The 21,113-nt window shown below is 33.1% G+C and overlaps 2 protein-coding genes across 10 annotated transcripts in view; both read left to right on the top strand.

Annotated features, from left to right (window-relative positions):
- LOC149556326 (uncharacterized) overlaps positions 1-5,810 on the top strand; it is a 205,906-nt gene extending 200,096 nt beyond the window's left edge. For all 8 annotated transcript variants that reach the window (XM_089830577.1, XM_089830579.1, XM_089830583.1 and 5 more), the window contains 3 exons: positions 3,448-3,526; positions 3,701-3,764; positions 5,379-5,810. In XM_089830577.1, the coding sequence (XP_089686703.1) occupies positions 3,448-3,526; positions 3,701-3,764; positions 5,379-5,482 (247 nt within the window). In that variant the 3' untranslated portion in view covers positions 5,483-5,810. The remainder of the gene's footprint in view (positions 1-3,447; positions 3,527-3,700; positions 3,765-5,378) is intronic.
- A 5,702-nt stretch (positions 5,811-11,512) lies between these two features.
- LOC149556324 (uncharacterized) overlaps positions 11,513-21,113 on the top strand; it is a 96,429-nt gene continuing 86,828 nt past the window's right edge. The window contains exons 1-2 of one of the 2 annotated variants that reach the window (XM_089830572.1): positions 11,513-11,817; positions 13,897-14,766. In XM_089830572.1, the coding sequence (XP_089686698.1) occupies positions 11,523-11,817; positions 13,897-13,901 (300 nt within the window). In that variant the 5' untranslated portion in view covers positions 11,513-11,522 and the 3' untranslated portion in view covers positions 13,902-14,766. Of the gene's footprint in view, positions 11,823-13,896; positions 14,767-21,113 lie in introns of those variants that run through there. The other variant, XM_089830571.1, reaches the window with a different exon arrangement.

Raw genomic sequence — 21,113 nt, 5'->3', positions numbered from 1 at the left:
AGGGCCAAATCGCTCTTTTGGTGCGCCAATTGAGGTTTGGAGAGGTTAGAAAGGTTTTGGAGGAGAAAGGTCATCATTTGGAATGTTTGATATTGTACTTGCCGTTTGTATTTGCTTGTACTTTTACAAAGACAATTTGCTATTTTTAGTTTGCTTCAGAGATCAGACTATCAGACTATGGGCTCCAGCCATCAACATTCCACATGATTATGCGATTTTGTTACATATTTGCATTTATATATATCTAGATCAGCTTGTTTGGTTTGTTTACTCATTTACTAACTCATTAGATGCATTTCCTTATAGAATTTCGCAAAAAACGTGCATTTCTAAGTAAATTTAAGCGATTTTTTAAGTTCCAGAGAAATTCCCTGAAATGTTTTTATCTCTGATATTTACCCATTTTTTTTTGCCCTCGGCAATAGTTGTCAATAATGATATTCTGAACTATGCCTTAGGCGACTTAAACGACCATTATGGGTAAATACTACAATATCATTCTAATATAAATATATATCTGCCTTTGACAAAACTTGTCTATTCAGGGCAGATTATCTTAGGAATAATGTGTTAGTCTTGCTGCTAATTCCTTAGCTTAAATATAATAAGACTTATTCAGCAAAGTTCAAGGTTTCCAGTGGTTGATCAAAGATTCATCTCCACCTTTGGGGAAGAATTTGATAATTTCTCTATTAAATTCTTTACAGAGGGAACGTAGTTGAATGGTTTCCATATAGAAACCCAGAAGTTTAGCATATATCCAGTTAAGTTTGGCTTTTTAAAACTCTACAGGAAGACCATCAATATCTGGGGATTTACCATACTTGAGGGATTGCACAATAGACCAAATTTCATCCTAAAGAAATGCCTCTTTCAAGATTAGAGGCACCAGATTTGTTTTAATTCGTGGAAATAAATCTGCTTTAAGTAAGTCTAGGTTTCTCGGCTTTATAATTGTCACATCTACAGGTGAACAAATTCCTAGAAAAAGAGATGAATGTTGTTCTCATTTCATCAATTTTATCAGTTGAATTCCCTGCAATATCAATTGGCCTTATATGATCCTAGATAAATTCAGGTCTTGGCAAGCTGAAAAATTCTTCAGTCCTTTTAGCACCACATTTGATCCAGATGAAGTTTGGATCTAATTTTTTCTCTTTGAGAAATATAGTTCTTATGGCATCTTTACATACGTTTAGCAAAGGCCAGGAAACCTTAGAGTAAGCTATAATTGGATTATATTGTAATTTCTGTTCGAGTCTCACCATTTATTCCTCAAAGATTCTACATCTTTCATTGCCCAAATAAATTAATAATGTTCAAACTACAAATACTGTTTTTTCAAGTTCCTTTATAAGACTGACAATTCAATCTGAATTACTCAATATTTTCTTCAGGATGTGTTTTTTCATCCCCCCAAATCTCCATAATTTTTTTTGTAAGCTATTATTTATACTGTGCATGGTGACACTCTTACTACATTGTTATCAACTTATGATCAAGCATAAAAGAAGCTCCTAAAAGGACCTATCTAATCTGGATTACAACCTTTTATATCCCTTTTTTATTACTACACCAAGTAAGCTTGATATACCTACAGCCTTTTTCATTATGTTCAAGAGGGTCAGACAAGCGAAGGACCCTTTTCATTTTAGTCTAAAAAGTAAGTGCATTCTGTTACAACAAGATTTATCTTTTTTTTTCTATCATATTGATGTCCTCACCAGAATCCAAGGAACTTTAGGAAGTTTATAGGTTAACAAATTCCACACCTCTGGCCCATCAAGAATCCAAGGAACTTTAGGAAGGTTAGAGGCTAATTGACTCCTCTCCTCTATGCTCTATCTATTCTCTATAATAGCCATTACCAAAATATAAAGAACAGATCCCAAATTTATAACCTTGACACCTCAATAATGACCCACATGGCTCTGTTACATGGGGAGCAGCCAATGTCAACAACCCAAGACAACAAAATAGCATACCCCCTTTTCTTTGTATAATATATATTTAGAAAAGATGACATTTTTCAAAATAAATTCCAGAGTACACTCCAAAGAAAAGCTAGCAATCTTTACTTGCTAAAACATATTAAACCCAAATTGTCTCTTGAGTTGCAAAATGTTTAAATGAGTAACAATCGACCAAGGCCTTTGACATTTCAACCAACAGAATTTATCTTCATTTATGGGGCAGAAGAGGAGAGGATTTGGCATCCTTATGTATTGTTTCAAAGTAACTCACCATTTTTTCCTCTTTAACTATTTTGACCAGATTCTGTGTTATGATGTTAGATTTAGAGGGTTTCCTCTTTTATATCTCATCTATCTCTATGAGTTTATTATTCTTCTAATTTTCTTCATTATCATCACATTTCATGCAGCTTATTTTATTCTTAGATTCCTCTTAAAAGTGTGTTTTTCTAAGGTAGGTGTTTGCCTTTTAGACTCCCCATAAATATAATATGATTTTGTTCAGACTGCTCAACAGAAGCTGCAGTTCTTTAAAGTATGTGCTTACCTTGCCTGCATTTTATCCTGTTCTTGACAAAAAATTGAGTCTTTAGAATGTATGAGAATTCTAGGGTTAGGCCATTACATTTTTACTTTGAAATAGGACAATTTTTTCTTTGATGGTCATTCTTTTTACAAAGAAAAAAGGTGTTTCCCAATTGAATTAATTTACGCTGAATAACCCTATGTCCAATTGGAAGAATAAATCTTCTGCCAGGTTTGCAGAAATTAGAACCCTAGCATCTAGGTAAGCTAGGGTTAAATTAATTTCATGTGCAAAACTTCACCAAACAATTTCAAAGAAAATGAGGTTAATGACCAATGCTAGAACACTCGGTACCTGAAGCCATTTGAGCATCATACTTATGATGACTGACATCACAAGGAGTCGGCTCAAGCTTTCAATACAATGCCCTAAAAACAAATGTTTCCATATTCCAAAAAGCCCTGTTTAACACCTTCTCTTGTAATTTTAGAAATCTTAAAGGATCACAATCAATAAGCCAAGTTGCTTCATTCTATAGTATGTCATATAAATACCCAGTTACTCCCCATACTAAGGGTATCCAGTAATCAAAGAATCTTCTAGAAAATAGACAAAGAACATAGTCACAATTTTCAATCTTTCTTCTGCTCTCCTAATCACATCTTTCATATTTAGATTTGTAGAAAAGTTTATTTTATTTGTAAATCTTGGCTAATATTTTAATTAGAAATTGGCATAAGCTGGATGAAGTTGTGTATAGTTTGTGAAAGAAACTCTATGTTTGAAGAAGTGGTATTTTTTATTGATTATTAAATAAGGTAGAACATGGCCTTAATTTTGGCTTCTTCCCAAGGCAAACTGACAAAATTTATTGAGTGCAGTGGTCAGTCCACAATGTAGTATATGATGTATTACTTCGATAATTGACATGTTTTATTTCCTCTTCAGTTATCCTCAGCGAGTCTCAAAAGTTAAAGCATTGGTGCGATTCATGTTTCACAATCCTGAAGATGTTAGATGGTTCAAGGTAGGGGGAGCAACACAAAACTCTTCTCTACAATCCATTCAAAATGAATGCTGAGCACAATCTTAATTGCTTCAATGTATAGATACATATTTTGTATGCTCTCTTGTTACTTAAAAATGCTTTATCATTTGGAGTCGGGACAACATTGAACTGAATTCATGGTGAACACTGCAGCCTGTGGAATTATGGACAAAATATGGTCGGCATGGTCGAATTAAGGAACCCGTTGGTACACATGGTATGTATTTGAATTGCCAAGATAAACAAAAGTGCATGTTATATTGTTAGATCACTGGTCTACCTAGTTTCACTCAAAAATAATTTTAATGTTTGTAGGGAATCATTTGTTAACTTGAAGACAATTCTTACTCTTAAAACATGAAAGTATTTTCTTATTAATTTATTCAAAAGATACAAATTGCCAAGAAATAAAGCTGTGGCTTTTGACTAAAATCCTCTCTTTTCCCATTCCTATCTACTGTTAGGACTGCCCTAGTTACCAAGTTTGTTGAGATCTAGCCCTTATCCTGCTTGGTCCTGAATTTTCAAACGTACGTAATCAGTGCGATCTGATCTTTACAATTTTTTTAATTTTTTAATTTTTTAAATAAAATGGTTTCTGTGCTAAAAATTATGAAATATGTGTTACAATAGAATATGATGCGTTTTCACATGTTTATGAAATTCAGAAATACTATATGTTATATATAGTTTTGCAACATCTATGATGTTAATATCTTATGGTATACAATAAATAATAGTACATATTAAGGTATTATATTCCATATGTAATAAAATACCTTAATATGTACTATTATTAACAATATCAAATATTTATGTTAATGCATTTTCTTTTCTTTTTTCAAACCAGACTTTTCAAAGTGATTTTGGAATTCTGCAATTTCTGAAATTTCAAAAATGTCCAATGTAATATAAATTTGGATCCTCAACCCTTGTAGTGTCAATCAATGTTTTATGCTGGTTCTTTCGGACACTGTTTTCCTGGTCTTATTGGTGATCAACTGTTTGTATTTCTGGTGCTAACAACAGTTTATTAAAGTGTTTGCTTTTTTTTCTTGGATCTTGAAGCCTGCAGATTACTTATAAAACCATTGAACATTCCTAGTTTGATCAATGTCTATGGCTGTTTGTAACCTTTTTCTCTGTTGTGATTAACCATATCAACTAATTGCAAGAGCATGCCAATAATCATTGAACATTAAAACAAATAGGATAGATAACTTACATCATGCAATAGTAACAGTTTTAAAACATTCACATGAATCGTGCCACATGGCATAAGTTAATTTTAAGTTGAAACATATATTTAGAGTTCACTGGTTATTGCACATTTTATTTGGCTCAATGGCATTTTTCGTAGTTTTGGTGATTTTTATTGAAAATTTGGAGATCATTAGTATTCACCGTGTTCTTATTTTTTGATAACCCCTCATTGTAAATTTATAGCTTGGCATCTGTCAAAAAAGAAAATAATATCTCACATCTATCATTTTTGTCGTATTTTCATTTATGAAATTCATTGTCCTTTTAGTCAAATTTAAAATAAATTTCTGTCCTGAGGTAAGACAATGCCAGAGGTATTTTGATCTTAAGTTTATAGGTTTTTGTGTCTGGCAAACATGATTACCCTTGTAAATCATTTAAATGTTCTATAAATAATGAAAACCAATAGACTTATATCTTGTCAAATGCTCAAGAGGCAAAACTAATGGGCTATTTCCTCTTCCAGGAGGATTTCTTTTGTTTGATTGTCACCCAAATTTAGCTGCCCATTATGTTTGCTTTTCTATATCTAGTAGTATTCTTGAAATACTGTGAATGTTCTTTACAGGGACAATGAAGTGCATTTTCGATGGCGTTCTTCAGCAGCGGGATACAGTTTGTCTTAGTTTGTATAAACGAGCTTATCCTAAATGGACGGAGCAACACTTGTAATTGTGATAGAATTACAGGTTTTGGTTTTGTTTCTATAGTTAACATTGTATAGCCTATCTCAGCCGTTATTAGTTAGAATGCTGCTGAAATGGGCATGTGTTGATTTATTTAATCAAAGCATGGCCAACATGGTCAAATTCATGAAGGAAGATATGTTTTGGCTTCAACTTGGGAATGTGGTCAAAGTGTGGCTTGTAGGGTTGGTATGGGAAAGAGTATTTTCTCTCCTCGGATAAAGAGGTGCTTAAAATGCATCCAAATAATTTTGGCTTCAACTGCGGGAATTTTTTTATCTATGTATTATAGAGAAGTGATTATTCTTACCAAATATGCTTAAGCTATTTGTGTTACCAGTCTTTATTCTGCTAACGAGTCCAGGTATGGTTTCTGAAAATTATTTTTGTCTCAAGTCCGGATCAACTATTGCATTTGATTCAATGCCCTGATATATTTAGTTTCTTGTGTTCCATTGACATGAATAAATTAACTTACAATAACTGTTTTTATTTGTTGCTAAAAAATTGAGACAATCTAAACTTACCTGTAGTTGAGACAATCTAATGCTGACTTCAGAATCGGCAGTCACAGAATATTTTGTAAAATTCCTTAAATTTATGTGACTTTAAGTATCCATCTGTATCAGAAACCAGTGCCAATTAATGGTCAGGGCTGATATTAATGGCCCGGAAAAGATAAACTTCAAAATGATGTCTTCGTTGACATTTTGGGCAATGTTGTAGGCTATTTAATTCACCACCAGTAAAATTTTAGGACACCAACCTAATAAGGTTTTGTTAATAGCCATTAATTTTATTTTTTGATAGGGTTTGGTTATTTTGTGAAGAGTTGTTTAATTATCAATGAATTTTGAGATGTCTTTTGGGTTGTTATTCTTATGCTAGGTTATGTGCTATGTTTCAAATGATCAGTAATATAATTCAAAAATTAAGATGATCATATTATCATATAGGAAGATTTTGTGCCATTTATAGTGAGCTAATCTACGATGCAAAAGGCAAATTGTGTTCTAAAGTACCAATGTTTACTTTGAAATATTCAACAATATTATATTAATAAGTAGGAGATATTTTCCACAGCAAGTCAAATTACGATATTGCTATCAGTATTTAACTGTGTAGTTTCTGAATTAAACTCATTGACCCATGTTTCATGTGTAGTGTGATGTGATGGGTGACCTCTCGGGAAATCTCGACGCTTGACCTATGTGAGCATCACCTAGATCCAATGAGTGCTAAGTGTCCATTATTCTCATGAGAGATGGATTTGTGTGAATCACTACTCGTTAAACATGGATCAATGAGTTTGACTCAGAAACTGCACAGTTAAATCCTGATAGCAATATCATATTATATTAATCAAAATATAAGTGAGTACATGTGAAGATTACAATGATATGCAATTGGTTAGTATAAGCAGCCTTATGAGTGGAACTGGTTGTAAGGCATGAATTATGGAAGTATTAAGAACACATTATTGTGCTAGAGGGAGGAGGGCGATTGTTGACCACTAACAAGAAGTTACCAATAGCTTGTAATGACTCTTCCTTGGGAAGTTCAAACTACAATAAAGGTTGGTCTATAATCAAGGGTTCTTGTAGGTTAGCAAAGAGATTAGGGGACCAAATTGGGATTAGTGGAGCCTTGTAAAGAGTTTTATGAACCTTTCCAAATATGCAATGCAATTCAAAAACTTTTAGGAGATTGGGAGATGGTATATGAGGCATTCAAAGTTATTCTAGATGGTTTGAGATAATTTCCTAAATTTTAGGAAGGGTTTGTTTTTTAAGGACTAGCAATGACCTTGCTATACTAGTGACAACACTTGGTGTTTTTATTTGGAGTTAAAATGATGGATTTTGAAATTAATTTTAAATTATAAAGCTATTTAATTAGATCACCTATAATATAATAAGATGTTATAGAGTGGGCCCCATGACATGCATCCTTTGAAGACAATGTTGTTTTAAAAGGTGGCCATTGGATTCTAACTAGTTGAAATCTCTAGGAGGGAAATTTTTTTTAAAATTTATGTATTTTAAATAGATGGAACACTAAGAGGAGCACTTAGGATTTCAATTGAATAAAGAAGCATGTGGAGGCTCATTTTGGCATTCAAACATTCATACAACAATAATTTGAAATTGAGCTTTGAGGAAGAGTTTCAATAGCATATTAGACTTCTAGGAATATATCTCCTTGGAGAATTGTGAATTGAATGAAGACGTAGTTATGTATTGAGGGTATTCCATACATGGTTTCTATTTGCACTTCAGTGGATTATTCACAAGGTTTCAATAATACAAGTTAGATTGTTGGATTTGAATATGGAATTTAGTATTCAATTTCCAATAGCAACACTCCAAATAAAATTGGTGAAATTGTTGCTAATGTGTAGAAGTTCACGTCAAAATTGAGGAGATAGACTTGGAGTGAAATTAGATTGAGAATACAAATTGTAGATTCAGATTTGAAGCATTTGATCATTGAATAATTCGTAGATTAGTCTACAAGAAAATCGTCCCAGGAGGAAGTGCACATCACAACTTGGAAATTAGGGTTTGTCGGTGATTTCATCATTCATAAACGTTATATGGATTTGGTGTTGTTTGTTCCTTGTAGTAAGACTTGAATTTTGAAATTAAATCCCCACTTTGATTAGTGTTGGAATTTTAGGTATGAGATTGTTGTTTATGGGTGTTTCCAATATTCGATTTGGATTTGTAGTTCTTAATTAATCAGGTACATAAATGTGTATTAGACTTGCATATTTATTTTACTTTGGGTTTCATGACTTGTTTCATAGCATATGCTTTATGCTTGCACATTCAATTATCATTGGAATCAAGAAAACAAAAATAATTTTAAGCCTACATAGAAATTGTGATCTCTTATTAATTAAAATTTAAAAAAAAACAATGTCGGCTTTGAAAGGGATCTTTCAGTGGTATCAAAGCCATGATCCTTCCAACCTTAGGATATGTGATTATGTTTATGTATCATAGAAGGATTGAGTTGTACAAATATTATCCTCAAGAGTACAAGAGGAATTTAATTTTGATATAGATGATCTAACAGGTGTAGTTATGAGTGAGATGTGATGGTAATAGGAGTCCCTACCTACAAGATAGACAAAACTAGCAAGATGATCTAGATTGTGAGATTTTTTGAACTCTTGCTAATACACAATGATTGATTGCGTAGGCCTTAGAGCAAATAAGTGGAACCCTTGGTAAATTTGATATGGATCACCCTAGGGATATGTGTGATATATTAGTATTAGTTGTATGGAGTCGTGGGAGTGTAGAGCCCCATCTTGTTGGATAGTGCATTTGATTATCCTTTGTGTCGTAAGACACGTACTTGGATAGTTGACAAGCCTATGCAACCCATCTTTTGCCAAATAAGAACCACAATCAATTGGCCCACTTGAGGGTGTAGAGTTTTAGATGTTATGGCAACTAGTGATGAGTGGGCACACCTTCTAGAGTATGTAGGAGAAGCTTTTCCTCTACATCAATATTATGCACAATGTGGAGATAGTATGAGGAATTGTGGTGTATGTGGCCTAGATAGTAGCATAATGATGACCTTTTAGAGCTATTAACAAGCTCGCTCTATCTTCCTTGATGGTGGTGGGGAGATTAGTGCACGAGCTTGGGTGCAAAAGCTTGACATCTACCTTTCACTTAAGTTGATGTAATGTCCCTACTATTAGAGTTAGCTTGGGATAATTATTAACTAGAAAATAGATGTTATAATTAAAGAATAACAAGATTAAAACATTCAACCCTTCATCCTAACCCCAACCTTAAAAACGTCTCTAGATCGAGTTTCCTAACCCTTAATTGTTCAATCGTATTCTCTAGAGTGTTCTCCTTAAGGTTCACATATGTATGTGTTGACACATCAGAATATTTTGTCCATTATGTCTATCTCAGACATGTCAGTTAGATGGAGATTATATCAATCTCACATACCAACATTATAGAGATTATATCCATTTAAATGGTGTCAGCCAAATGGGAATTGTGTCTCTCTGTTATATAGACACTAATTATCCATCTTTGTTGTGTTAGCCAAATAGGTAATTACACCCATCTTTGATACTAACACTGAGAGCTTGTAGTCCATATCCATCATGTTGGCCAAATGGTAATTTCACCCATCTTTGTTACTAATACTAGAAGTTTTAGTTCCATCTCTATCATATCAGCCAAATAGGAATTTCACCCATTTTTTATACTGATATGAAGAGCTTGAGATCAAACCTTTTTTCACCATAAGAACTATTATTAATCTATCATATAATATCAAATATATTTTTATAAATATTACATCTTTTTAATATATATATATGTATACATGTATATACATATATTTGACTGTATATATATATATACCATGTAATTATGATATCTATTTAATTATTCTAAAGAAAGGAGGGAATTATAAAAGAAAATGATAACATACCTTTAATAATTAATGTAAGGTTTAATGTCCTTCATTGACCACATTGTTTCTTCCTCCCCTATGTAAGTTGTCATCTTTATGCAATAAACAATACCTCCCCTTAACTTGAGTTCATAGCTCTTAATATTTTGTCCAATTACAAAATCCTTGACATCCTAAGATGTAACTATCCTCTGGCCCTAGAATTTCGGCTTTTATATCCTTACTTAGCCTTTATTAGTCGATTAGGCTATTTACGAGGAGATTCTCGACCGGGAATTGTCTTGTCCACGTCGGAATCTCGTTTTGTACCTGACAGGATTTTATTTCTGATGCAGTTGAGTGCATGGCACAAAGGTAACGGGAAAGGGGGATGTGAGCACCTAGTAGCTTCCGTGGTCGACTGATGTTGCTCGCGTAGGAGGATAAACATCACACCACTACCGTCTAGGGATTTACCGCCACCGGCTGTAAGAGCACATCTACCAGTGAGATTAGTTTTTGTAAACAATTCTCTTTGTTGAACGTGTGTTTTCCATTGTGTCTTTCCTAATTATGGTTGTATTCGTGCTTGCAGGAAGGGGGCGAGAGGTTGCAGAAAGGCTCCTATAAATGTGGAACCATGTTACAGAGCGAGTTTGGTGTTTCTCTACCTTACCTTCACCCATTCCGTTAACAACAAAACCTTCTATATTTATTAATTATAAGTCAAGTAATATTTTGAATCATAACGGTTCTAGAATTTATTCTTTAGTCATCTATTTTTTTCTTCCAGATGTGCTTTACCTGTTGCAGGTATTTCTATAAATTAGAATTTTCTGAATGTAATTTTTTGACATCTCCGGTAAAACTGAATCTTGTTTGGGATCCTCTTGGGTGATGGAGTTAAACAAACCCCCCAGTTACTCTCGCCTGTATGTGTTGCGCCCCAGTCTGTTGCACATTTGGACGATATTGTTAAAAATAATGTTTATTATAGTAGCTGGGCATTTAATGCACAGTCCAGAACTTTCTACTTGCTTCTTGGAGCCTCTCTCTTTGTGCAAAATGTGAATTTAAAATTATGTAGAAATCTCTAGAGTGCTTCCTTTCTTGAAGCTTCTCAAGAACCCTCTAGAAATATGTATGAGCTCTATAAATAGAGCATTCCTCTCAGCTGTAATAATAAGAAGAAACTTTATAGCTCTTTGATATATTTGAGTTTTGCTGCTCTGTTTTTAAGCTCTGTTTTTAAGCTCTGTTTTTATGCTCTGTTTTTTATTCTTTGTGCTGCTGTTTTAATTCATCATGGTATCAGAGCACTTTCAGTTCTTTGGGCTGTGAATATATGATGCTTTTGGAATGAATATATGTGTTTTCTTTGTGTGAATCTTTACATTTGCAGGCTGTAACTAAGGAGTGAACAGCAGTTTGGTTTGGGACAAAAAAACTACATCAAAAGAAGGATATTGCAGCAAAAGAAAAAGTTTTTTCTTCAACAAATTGGTGAGATTTTTTCAATTTCAAGCTTGGGTGTTCAAGTTTTTAAATATCTTTCATTCTCATCCAAAAAAAGGGGAGAGAATTTAACAATGGAATCACTTGGTGTGACTTTGCCTACAGTTAAATTAAATGGAAAAAATTATTATGATTGGGTATCTCATGTTGAAATCACTCTAACCCTTCAAAATTGTTATGATATTGTGACTGGTAGTGAACAAAGGCCTACGAATCCAGGAAATGATCAAGATAATTGGGATAAAAGGGACAAAAGGGCAGCAGCACTAATCAAGCTTACACTTTCAGAAGAAGTTTTTCCAGAAGTTCGTAATGAGAGAAGTGGAGTCAAAGTTTGGGAGATTTTGAAAGATTTATATCAAAATTCAGGTGATGTATGGATCTTATCTCTCACAACTGAATTATACAATTTGAAATTATCAAGCTCACAAGAGATAGTCCCACATTTAAGTAAGTTAAAGGAAAAGAAAAATGAGCTTGCTTCTCTTGGAAAAGATATAGATGATAAAGATTTTGTGCAAATTATATTACAAAGTCTTCCAGGATCTTATCAATCATTTATAAGGGGTTTAGATACTGCAGATAAATTAAAAAGTATTAAATCAGAAGAATTGTGTGCTAAGTTGGTTCAAGAAGAGAAAAGACAAGTTAAAGAAAAAGAATCATTTGATGGTGAATCTCAAGCATTTGTAATGAAAGGAAAACAATATTATAAGAAGTCACAAGAAAATGAATCTAAAGAAAGAAATTGGAAGAATGAAAATAAGAGTATTTCATATATAGATCATAATAGAAGTAAATGGAAATGTCATTATTGTGGTAAAATGGGTCATAAAGCAAATGAATGTTTCAAGAAGAAAAGAGATGTAGAAAAGAAAGTAAATAATTATCCAAAATTAGGAGATTCTAAAAGAAATGCATTTTGTGTTGCACTTAAAGAAAATAATACTTTCAAAGAAGATTGGGTTATTGATTCTGGTGCTACACAACACATGTCTCATAATGAGAATCAATTTGAATCAATAAGTGAAAATAATATAGAGAAAATATATTTGGGGGATAATAGTGCTTTAGAAGTTAAAGGGACTGGTAATGTCAAAATTGATAATGGTTTGTTCAAAAATGTGAAATTAGTCCCTGAATTAAAAACAAATCTGCTTTCAGTATCTCAAATTGCAAGTCAAGGACATAAAATAGAATTCTACAATGATAAGTGCTTAATCAAGGATGTCAATGATAATTATAGAGTCATTGCAATTGGTAAAATGGAGAATGGATTATATAAATTTCAAGAATTTACCTCTAAATGTGGAGATAAACATATGTGTGCTATTGCTCAATATGATGATATGAGCAGGTTATGGCATAAGCGTTTGGGGCACATCAATTTTCAAAGTCTCAAGCTTATGGAGAAATTACAAATGGTGCATGGGCTGCCAAAGATATCATTAAGCCCTAAGGTGTGTGAAGGATGTGCAATGGGAAAACAACATGTGGAAAGTTTCCCTCAAGGTAAATCATGGAGAGCAAAAACTCCTCTACATTTAGTCCATAGTGATGTAATGGGTCCTTTCAAAAACATCATCAATTGGAGGATCAAGGTATGCCCTCACTTTTATAGATGATTATAGTAGAAGAATTTCGGTGTATTTTCTACAAAAGAAAGATGAAGTGTTTCAAAAGTTTAAAGAGTTTAAAGCTTTGACTGAAAAACAAAGTGGAAAGTACTTAAAGATACTAAGAACTGATAGAGGGACTGAATACATGAATAAAGCTCTTTTAGATTTTTGTAAAGAACATGGCATTAAAAAAGAATCAACTGTCTCTTATTCACCCCAACAAAATGGTGTTACTGAAAGGAAAAATAGAACTATAATAGAAATGGCTAGGTGCATGCTTCATTCTAGAAATCTAGAAGCTAAATTTTGGGCTGAAGCAGTTCATACTGTCGTATATATCTTGAATAGAACACCTACTAAGGCAGTTTTGAACATAACACCGGAAGAGGCATGGAGTGGAAGAAAGCCTACAGTATCTCATTTTAGAATTTTTGGTTGTAAAGCATATGCTCACATTCCTGATGAAAGGAGGAGCAAACTTGAAAGGAAAAGCGAGAAGTGCATAATGGTTGGATATAGTGAGGAATCGAAAGGATATAGGTTATACAATCCTAGAACTAATGAAATCTATATTAAAAGAAATGTATGGTTTGATGAAGATGTTAAGAATGATAATTCTCCAACATTATCTTTCTTTCCAATTTTGATTGATGAAGAAAATTCTACTTCTACCAATAGTCAAAGTCAAGGTGTGCAAACCACTACATGGGATGAGACTCAAGAAAGTGATAATGAAAATCCAAAAAAATTTAGAAGCATCAAAGAAATTTATCAAGAAGGTCCTAGATATATATTTGCTAACTATGCTCTTATGACTAAGGTGATGCAGGTTGACACTCCAAACACATATGAAGAAGCAAAAGGAAAAGAAAAATGGGAAGAAGCTATGCAAGAAGAATACAATTCTTTGATGAAGAATGGAACATGGGAACTAACAACACTTCCAGAAGGCAAAAATGTGGTTGGTTGCAAGTGGACCTATAGAACCAAATTCACATCAGATGGAGCTATTGAAAAATACAAAGCAAGGTTAGTGGCTAAAGGTTTCTCACAAGAAGAAGGTATAGACTATACTGAAACCTTTGCTCCAGTAGCTAAGATGACTTCCATTCGTACAATAGTTGCTTTAGCTGCAAAGTTTGGTTGGAAAATTTTTCAAATGGATGTAAAAAGTGCATTTTTGCATGGTGACTTAAAAGAAGAAATTTATATGCAACAACCACCAGGATTTATTAAGTATGGAGAAGAGAATTTGGTGTGTAGATTAATAAAATCACTCTATGGTCTCAAACAAGCACCAAGGGAATGGTACTCAAAAATTAATAAGTACTTCCTAGAAGTTGGATTTAAAAGAAGTAATGCTGATCCAGATGTGTATGTAAAATATTGTGATAATAAGGTTGTTATCATTGTATTGTATGTGGATGACTTGATTATTACAGGAAATCACGCACATGATATTGAGATAACTAAAAATCAACTCAAACAAGCTTTCGAAATAACTGATTTAGGACTAATGCACTATTTTTTGGGTATGCAAGTATGGCAAGAAGAAGGAAGAATCATGCTCTCTCAAACTAAATATGCTCTTGATGTACTTAAAAAATTCAATATGAGTGATTGTAAACCATGTAATACACCATGTGAAATAGGAGTAAAGTTAGGTGCTAACTCTACTCAAAAGAAAGTGGATGGAAAATTATATAGGCAGCTTGTTGGAAATCTTTTGTATCTTACTATAACTAGACCAGATATTGCATATGCAGTTGGTATTGTATCGAGATACATGGCAGATCCACACATTGAACACTGGAAAGCGGCTAAAAGAATATTGAGATATATTAAGGGTACTTACCAGCTTGGCATTGAATACAAATATGGAGGAGAACCTACTTTAGTTGGATATACAGATTCTGATTATGCAGGTGACATTGATGATAGAAAGTCAACTTCAGGATATATCTTCCATCTTGGATCGGGACCGATTTCGTGGAGTAGCAAGAAGCAATCAACAGTGTCACTCTCATCTACAGAAGCTGAATATATTGGTTTATCAAAGGCATCTCAAGAAGCATTATGGCTTAGAAGGTTACTTGAAGAATTGCATCATCCACAAGACTCTCCAACAACAATATTTTGTGATAATCAAAGTACTATCAAGCTAGCAAAAAATCCAGTATATCATGCAAGGTCCAAGCATATAGAAGTGCATCATCATTTTGTTCGAGATCTAATTGAAAGACAAGAGGTGGAGCTTCAATTTTGCGGAACAGAAGATCAACTTGCTGATATATTTACAAAAGCATTGTCTATTGTAAAATCTACGAAATTTAGAAATCTATTGCAGCTCAAAGATGTTCCTACTCTCTCCAAATAAACATTATGGGGGGGTGTTAAAAATAATGTTTATTATAGTAGCTGGGCATTTAATGCACAGTCCAGAACTTTCTACTTGCTTCTTGGAGCCTCTCTCTTTGTGCAAAATGTGAATTTAAAATTATGTAGAAATCTCTAGAGTGCTTCCTTTCTTGAAGCTTCTCAAGAACCCTCTAGAAATATGTATGAGCTCTATAAATAGAGCATTCCTCTCAGCTGTAATAATAAGAAGAAACTTTATAGCTCTTTGATATATTTGAGTTTTGCTGCTCTGTTTTTAAGCTCTGTTTTTTATTCTTTGTGTTGCTGTTTTAATTCATCAGATATTGACTGCTCTCTGAATCGTTTTCACCTTTGGCTATAATTTGTTTTATTCTATTAATTGTATTTAATAGTGTTGATAATAATACTAGTTTTTGCTTTTGCAAGTATCGAATACTGAGATGATTCTATTAGAGTTTTCACAATTGTAGTTTAAATTTATGGCTCTGCCCTTAATTCTCTTTCTGTGGCCCACAATTTGTTATCACTCCTGTAGTTCTTAGATGTTGAGTGAAGTTGACTACTACTATAAAGTAGGGCACCGCTCATCGTTTAATTTTCTAATGATATGTTCAAGATCTTAGTTTCTATCTTGATTGGATATTTTTTCACAAAACTAAGATTTGCTTCCTCATAGAGAAAGGTTTGGTTCAGACTCCTGTCTCCTAGAGTGACAATTTCACATATACAGGTTACTGATAGCCCTAGGGAATTCATTTTAGACCACAGTATTCATGTAATGTCTCGTTAGCTATCCGAGGAGATCGTTTGTAGTCATATAAGAATCTAAATCACAATACTACCTATTCAGTCCAATTGGTGTGGTGAAAATGGTGTTATGTGCTTGCTCGAATGAGATGGACTCAGAACTCCAAGAATCAATCACTTTTGTTTGGTTGTTTATCCTACTATGGTAAGCAGAATCTAGTCCACTGTCACCTACACACACAATTGTCAGATGACAAGCAGTTGAGCTCAACTCTTTCAAGGTGGTAGCTAGTGACAAGACTTCCACCAAAGCTTCCAACTTGCAGCATCCCTACCTATATCAATACCACACTATTAGAATTTGCAACTCATCTTAGTTATCCATCAAAACTTGCCCATAGAAATACTTGTGAAAAAAATTGTTTGCTGCAGCGCTACTGACCAACTTAAAATTAAAGCTCAACACAAAGACCTCTTAAAATTGAGGTGGACAACCTAAATTGGATAATAATATCTTATGTGTTTTCTCTCCACACACAAATATATATCGACTATCAATATGGAACTTATATCCCTCTTGCATGCTTACAAAGTAGAGTTCATTCTAATTTTGTACACAATGTAGTGTTTTCTCATCACAAGTACACAGTTTCTGGTTTTGTTGTATAGTGTTTGCCTCTACCTTTCTCTTAGTTGAAATAGTGGCCAATTATTCTACCTTTATTTCACCCTTGTATTCAACCTAGCGTCCATTATGATATTACCAAACTTCAGAAAGCTTCGAACAATTATTTCTTCTTTTCGCTATGCCTATCTCCCCTGTTTCCTATAACTTGACCATGTTCTTCATGCATAATGTTGTACTCAAAGAAAAAATGTTAATAACTATGGAATTTTTCCCACAAGCTTACATGTACATCGCCCTTCTTGCATGTATTGTCAAGAATGGAAGACTTTTGGGAATAAATGGAATCCCTTGGTAGTCAAGGAACAAAAAGGCTTTAATTGAGTCTCTTGTATTCTAATCCACCGTATGTATGAAGTTGCATTTCTATTAGTTGTCTGCATATTTCATTGGGGCCAATCCTCCACTGGAAGTTTGAGACTATTGGACACTTTATCCTCTATAAAACATAATTGATTCTAAGACTAATTTGATATAATTTGTGAGTTGCAGTCACTGGAAAAAAGATCATCTACGATTGTGTCAATCAAAAAGATTGTCCCCAACATCCAAACTTATAACTTTGGATTTTATCCTGGATTTTAAGGTGAGTGATAGGATTAAATAAGAGTTTTCATTTTCAATTCTTGGTGTTGACAACATCTTAGGAATTATTGCTTGGCTTGTGGATGGAGATATGGTGGTTCAAATTTCAGTTTCCCGAACTAGCAGATTGAGGTATCTGCACAAAAGTAGAGATTCATAATCATGGAGGGCACTCATCTATAACTTTCTATCCAAACAAAATATGAACAAAACACATTAACACAACATGAAAAACCAAACAAAATATGAAATTTTCAGTTAGAGGAACACCTATTCGATTCCAAATGAATTTACAGGGAATCTCATGTTTTTCTTATCCACAATATGTATGAAGTTACAACTCTATTAGTTGTCTGCACATTAAATGTCTAATCCTCTACTAGAAGGTTGAGGTTGTTGGGTACTTTAGCCTGTGTAGAACATAACTAGCTCCAATACCAATTTCTGGCCTTGTTTGAGAATGAATGAATTGGTATTTACATTCATGGATACCCATCTTTGAATATAGGTTCTTTCAAATGATCTTTTCTCCAAATGAAATTATGGAAATGTTCATTGGTTTGACTACCTTTGCTTATCTATTTTTTTGGTAGAGGAGAAAATAAAGCTTATTGGTATGATTTTATCTGAATGGATCAATAGTTATTTGCCATTATTTCATTACTTGCTTAGTAATAATAAAAAAATAGAGACATTTTGAATGATCTTGTCTGTAAATGAATGAGTACATACATGCATTTTGATTGAACATGCCTATTAATGAATAAATAGGTATATATGCATTATATTTCCCCTTACACATTTTAAATGACAGATGATAGATTGATTTCCTTTAGATTGCATGTGTATGAATGGTTATAGGTGTGTTTATGAAGGTTGGTACTAGCATTTAGGTTTATTGTTTTTGGAAGATATGTTTAATGATAGATTTGTTTTGTAAAGCTTCTGGTTCGTTTTCCTCACCCCATTTTGAAAATAGGAAAAACTGGGAATTTTTCAATGGTTTTGTTTATCAATGAATAACACTTACAGATATATGATTTTCCATGTTTGAGAATATGTTGGTTGGGATGTGCTATGGCTATTCCGATTGTCTCTGACCCTTTACGTGAATTAATGCATATATGAATGCATAGGTGATCTTGAGCATGTGGGTATTTTTCTTTTCTTTTCTATTTTTATGATGGTGCAAGGGGTGGTGAATAGGTGAGAAATGAATGTCATATTAACTTGTTTTTAAATTGCCAAAGTGATGCAAATTTATTCTCATAAATGTGGAGTAAGCATGTATACTTCCTATGGGTTATCAAGTATTATGTTGAACGATTGATTTTGTTTGTAGAATTGGATGTGTGGTGGTTTATCATAGCTATCTAATAGGAACATTATTAGATTACCAATCTTGCTTCAATGGATGCCACACAGACTAGGCGTTATCCTCCCCAACATGGTAGGTCGTTCCTTTTCCTTGTTATGAAGTCATTTCTGTTGTGAAAATTATGTAGGTTTTGACAACACTTCTTACTAGAATTGGATGTCTGGTGGGTTATCAAAGCTTCCTGATAGGAACATTATTAGATTACCAATCTTGCTTCAATGGATGCCACATAGACTAGGCCTTATCCTCCCCAACATGGTATGTTGTTCCCTTTCCTTGTTATGAAGTCATAGCTATCGTGAAAATTATGTAGGTTTTGACAACACTAATTACTAAACTATCACAAATTTGACTCAAAGATGGAATTTATACTCTCCTAAAAGTGGATTCCTTTTCTGTGGTTTTCTTAATTTTAATTTCAGTTCATCATGTTCATATATTCTAAACTTATAGCTTTTACTTTAGAAATTTCAAGTGTAATTCCATTTATTAAAAAACATATTGTAAGTAGAGTTTGAATTTTTTGTATCAACAACTATTGTTTGAACACAACGGACTGCCAATTGGGTTATTAAACATTTAGTACATTGTGGTTATTATTATTTTTCTTCATAAATAAAAAAAATTAACTATGATCTCACATCTATTGTGGAAATTTAGGCAAAAAAATGATTCTTGGTTTAAGTGAATCAATGAAACAAAAAATTAGTTATGATCTCACATTTATCTTGAAAGATGAAAATGATTCTTGGTATAAATGATTCAATAATTAGATTCCTTTCTTAGAAACTCTTTAGTTATGATTTCACATCTATCGTGAATATTTAGGTAGAAAATTATTCTTGGCTTTAGTTAAGCCAATAATTTAGACTCCTTTCTTATAAACCCTAACTGTCAATATATATATTAGTTATTATTATTTTTCTTTATAAATAAAAAATCAGTTATGATCTCACATCTAGCGTGGAAATTTAGTTAGAAAGTGATTCTTAGTTTAGGTGACTCAATGACTTAGATTCCTTGCTTATGGAACCCAAGCAAAATGGTGATTTGAGGAGGAAGAGGAGAAGAAGAAAAAGAGGATGAGGAAGAAGTACAAGTTAAGGGAGAAAAAAATGATGTTGAATGCAAAGACCAAGGTATATCTCACAATCTAGTTTGAACCATGGCTAAAAAAAATTAGTTGGAAAGTGATTCTTAGTTTAGGTGATTCAATGACTTAGATCCCTTGTTTACAAATCTCACTCAACCTAAATAGTGAATTAGTTTAACAATATTAGTGAAGAGGAAGATAAAGAAGAAGAGGAAGAAGAAGAAGAGGATGAAGAAGAGATGAAGAAAAAGTGGAAGAGAAATAAGTACAAGGTAAAGTAGATCAAAATAATGTTGAATTCAAGGAACAAGGTATATCTTTCTATCTAGTTTGAACCATGACTTTAAAATGTTGTAGTCTACACAAGATCAACCATTTAAATATAGTGGGACCAAAATATATGACAAAACTATCCATCTACAATCATATGTGTAGAGAAAAATTACGAGGGCATCTAATGTTACTCCTACCAAAAAAAAGGCAAAATTTGAAACTACTCTTACTAGAAAAGTGAAAATGGTAATCTAATTGTGTATAATAGGGGAAGCAAGGTGTTAGCACAATAGACTTTAACAAGAACTCATAATCGAGTAAAGAATAACTGACTTTCGCTCATCATTTCTACATATATTGTATCATTCTGTATTAATGGAAATAAGGTATATCCCTAACAACTAACAAGGTCTAGAATCCTCCAATGATAGCTCTTTGAAGGAATGCCACTTGTAGTAGACGAGGATGAAATATTACTTGATCTCCACAAAGTTGTCAATTAAAAGTGAATAAAAATGAATAATCAAAATCAAGATTGTGACATTTGATATCGGTGTGACTCTTGAACCTTTGGAGTACAAGTGCTAGTTATTGTGTTTAGTTGATGGCTTTTCTTTCGTATTCCCCTCTTTAATAAAATACTCATATTTTCTAATCTCCTCCACAACTATCTTTTACAAATTTAAAGCACTATTTACATGGGCTAAAAGAGGAGTCATATCCCTAAACAAAGGAACATGTCACGCCATGCTATGTATACCTTTATTGGTTGACGTTACCATGCTCTTGCAATGTGTCAGTCTGGATTTGTTCCCAAAATGGGTAATGAAATAAATATAATTTAGGGTCAAATCAAAGGGCCCACCCATGGTATACATTCTCCTTTAAGTGCTCATGCTTATAGAA

Source organism: Cupressus sempervirens, chromosome 5, assembly GCF_028749045.1.
Source record: "Cupressus sempervirens isolate cs-2001-9-10 chromosome 5, ASM2874904v1, whole genome shotgun sequence".
Classification (NCBI taxonomy): domain Eukaryota; kingdom Viridiplantae; phylum Streptophyta; class Pinopsida; order Cupressales; family Cupressaceae; genus Cupressus; species Cupressus sempervirens.
This window is presented reverse-complemented; position numbering and strand designations above follow the sequence as displayed.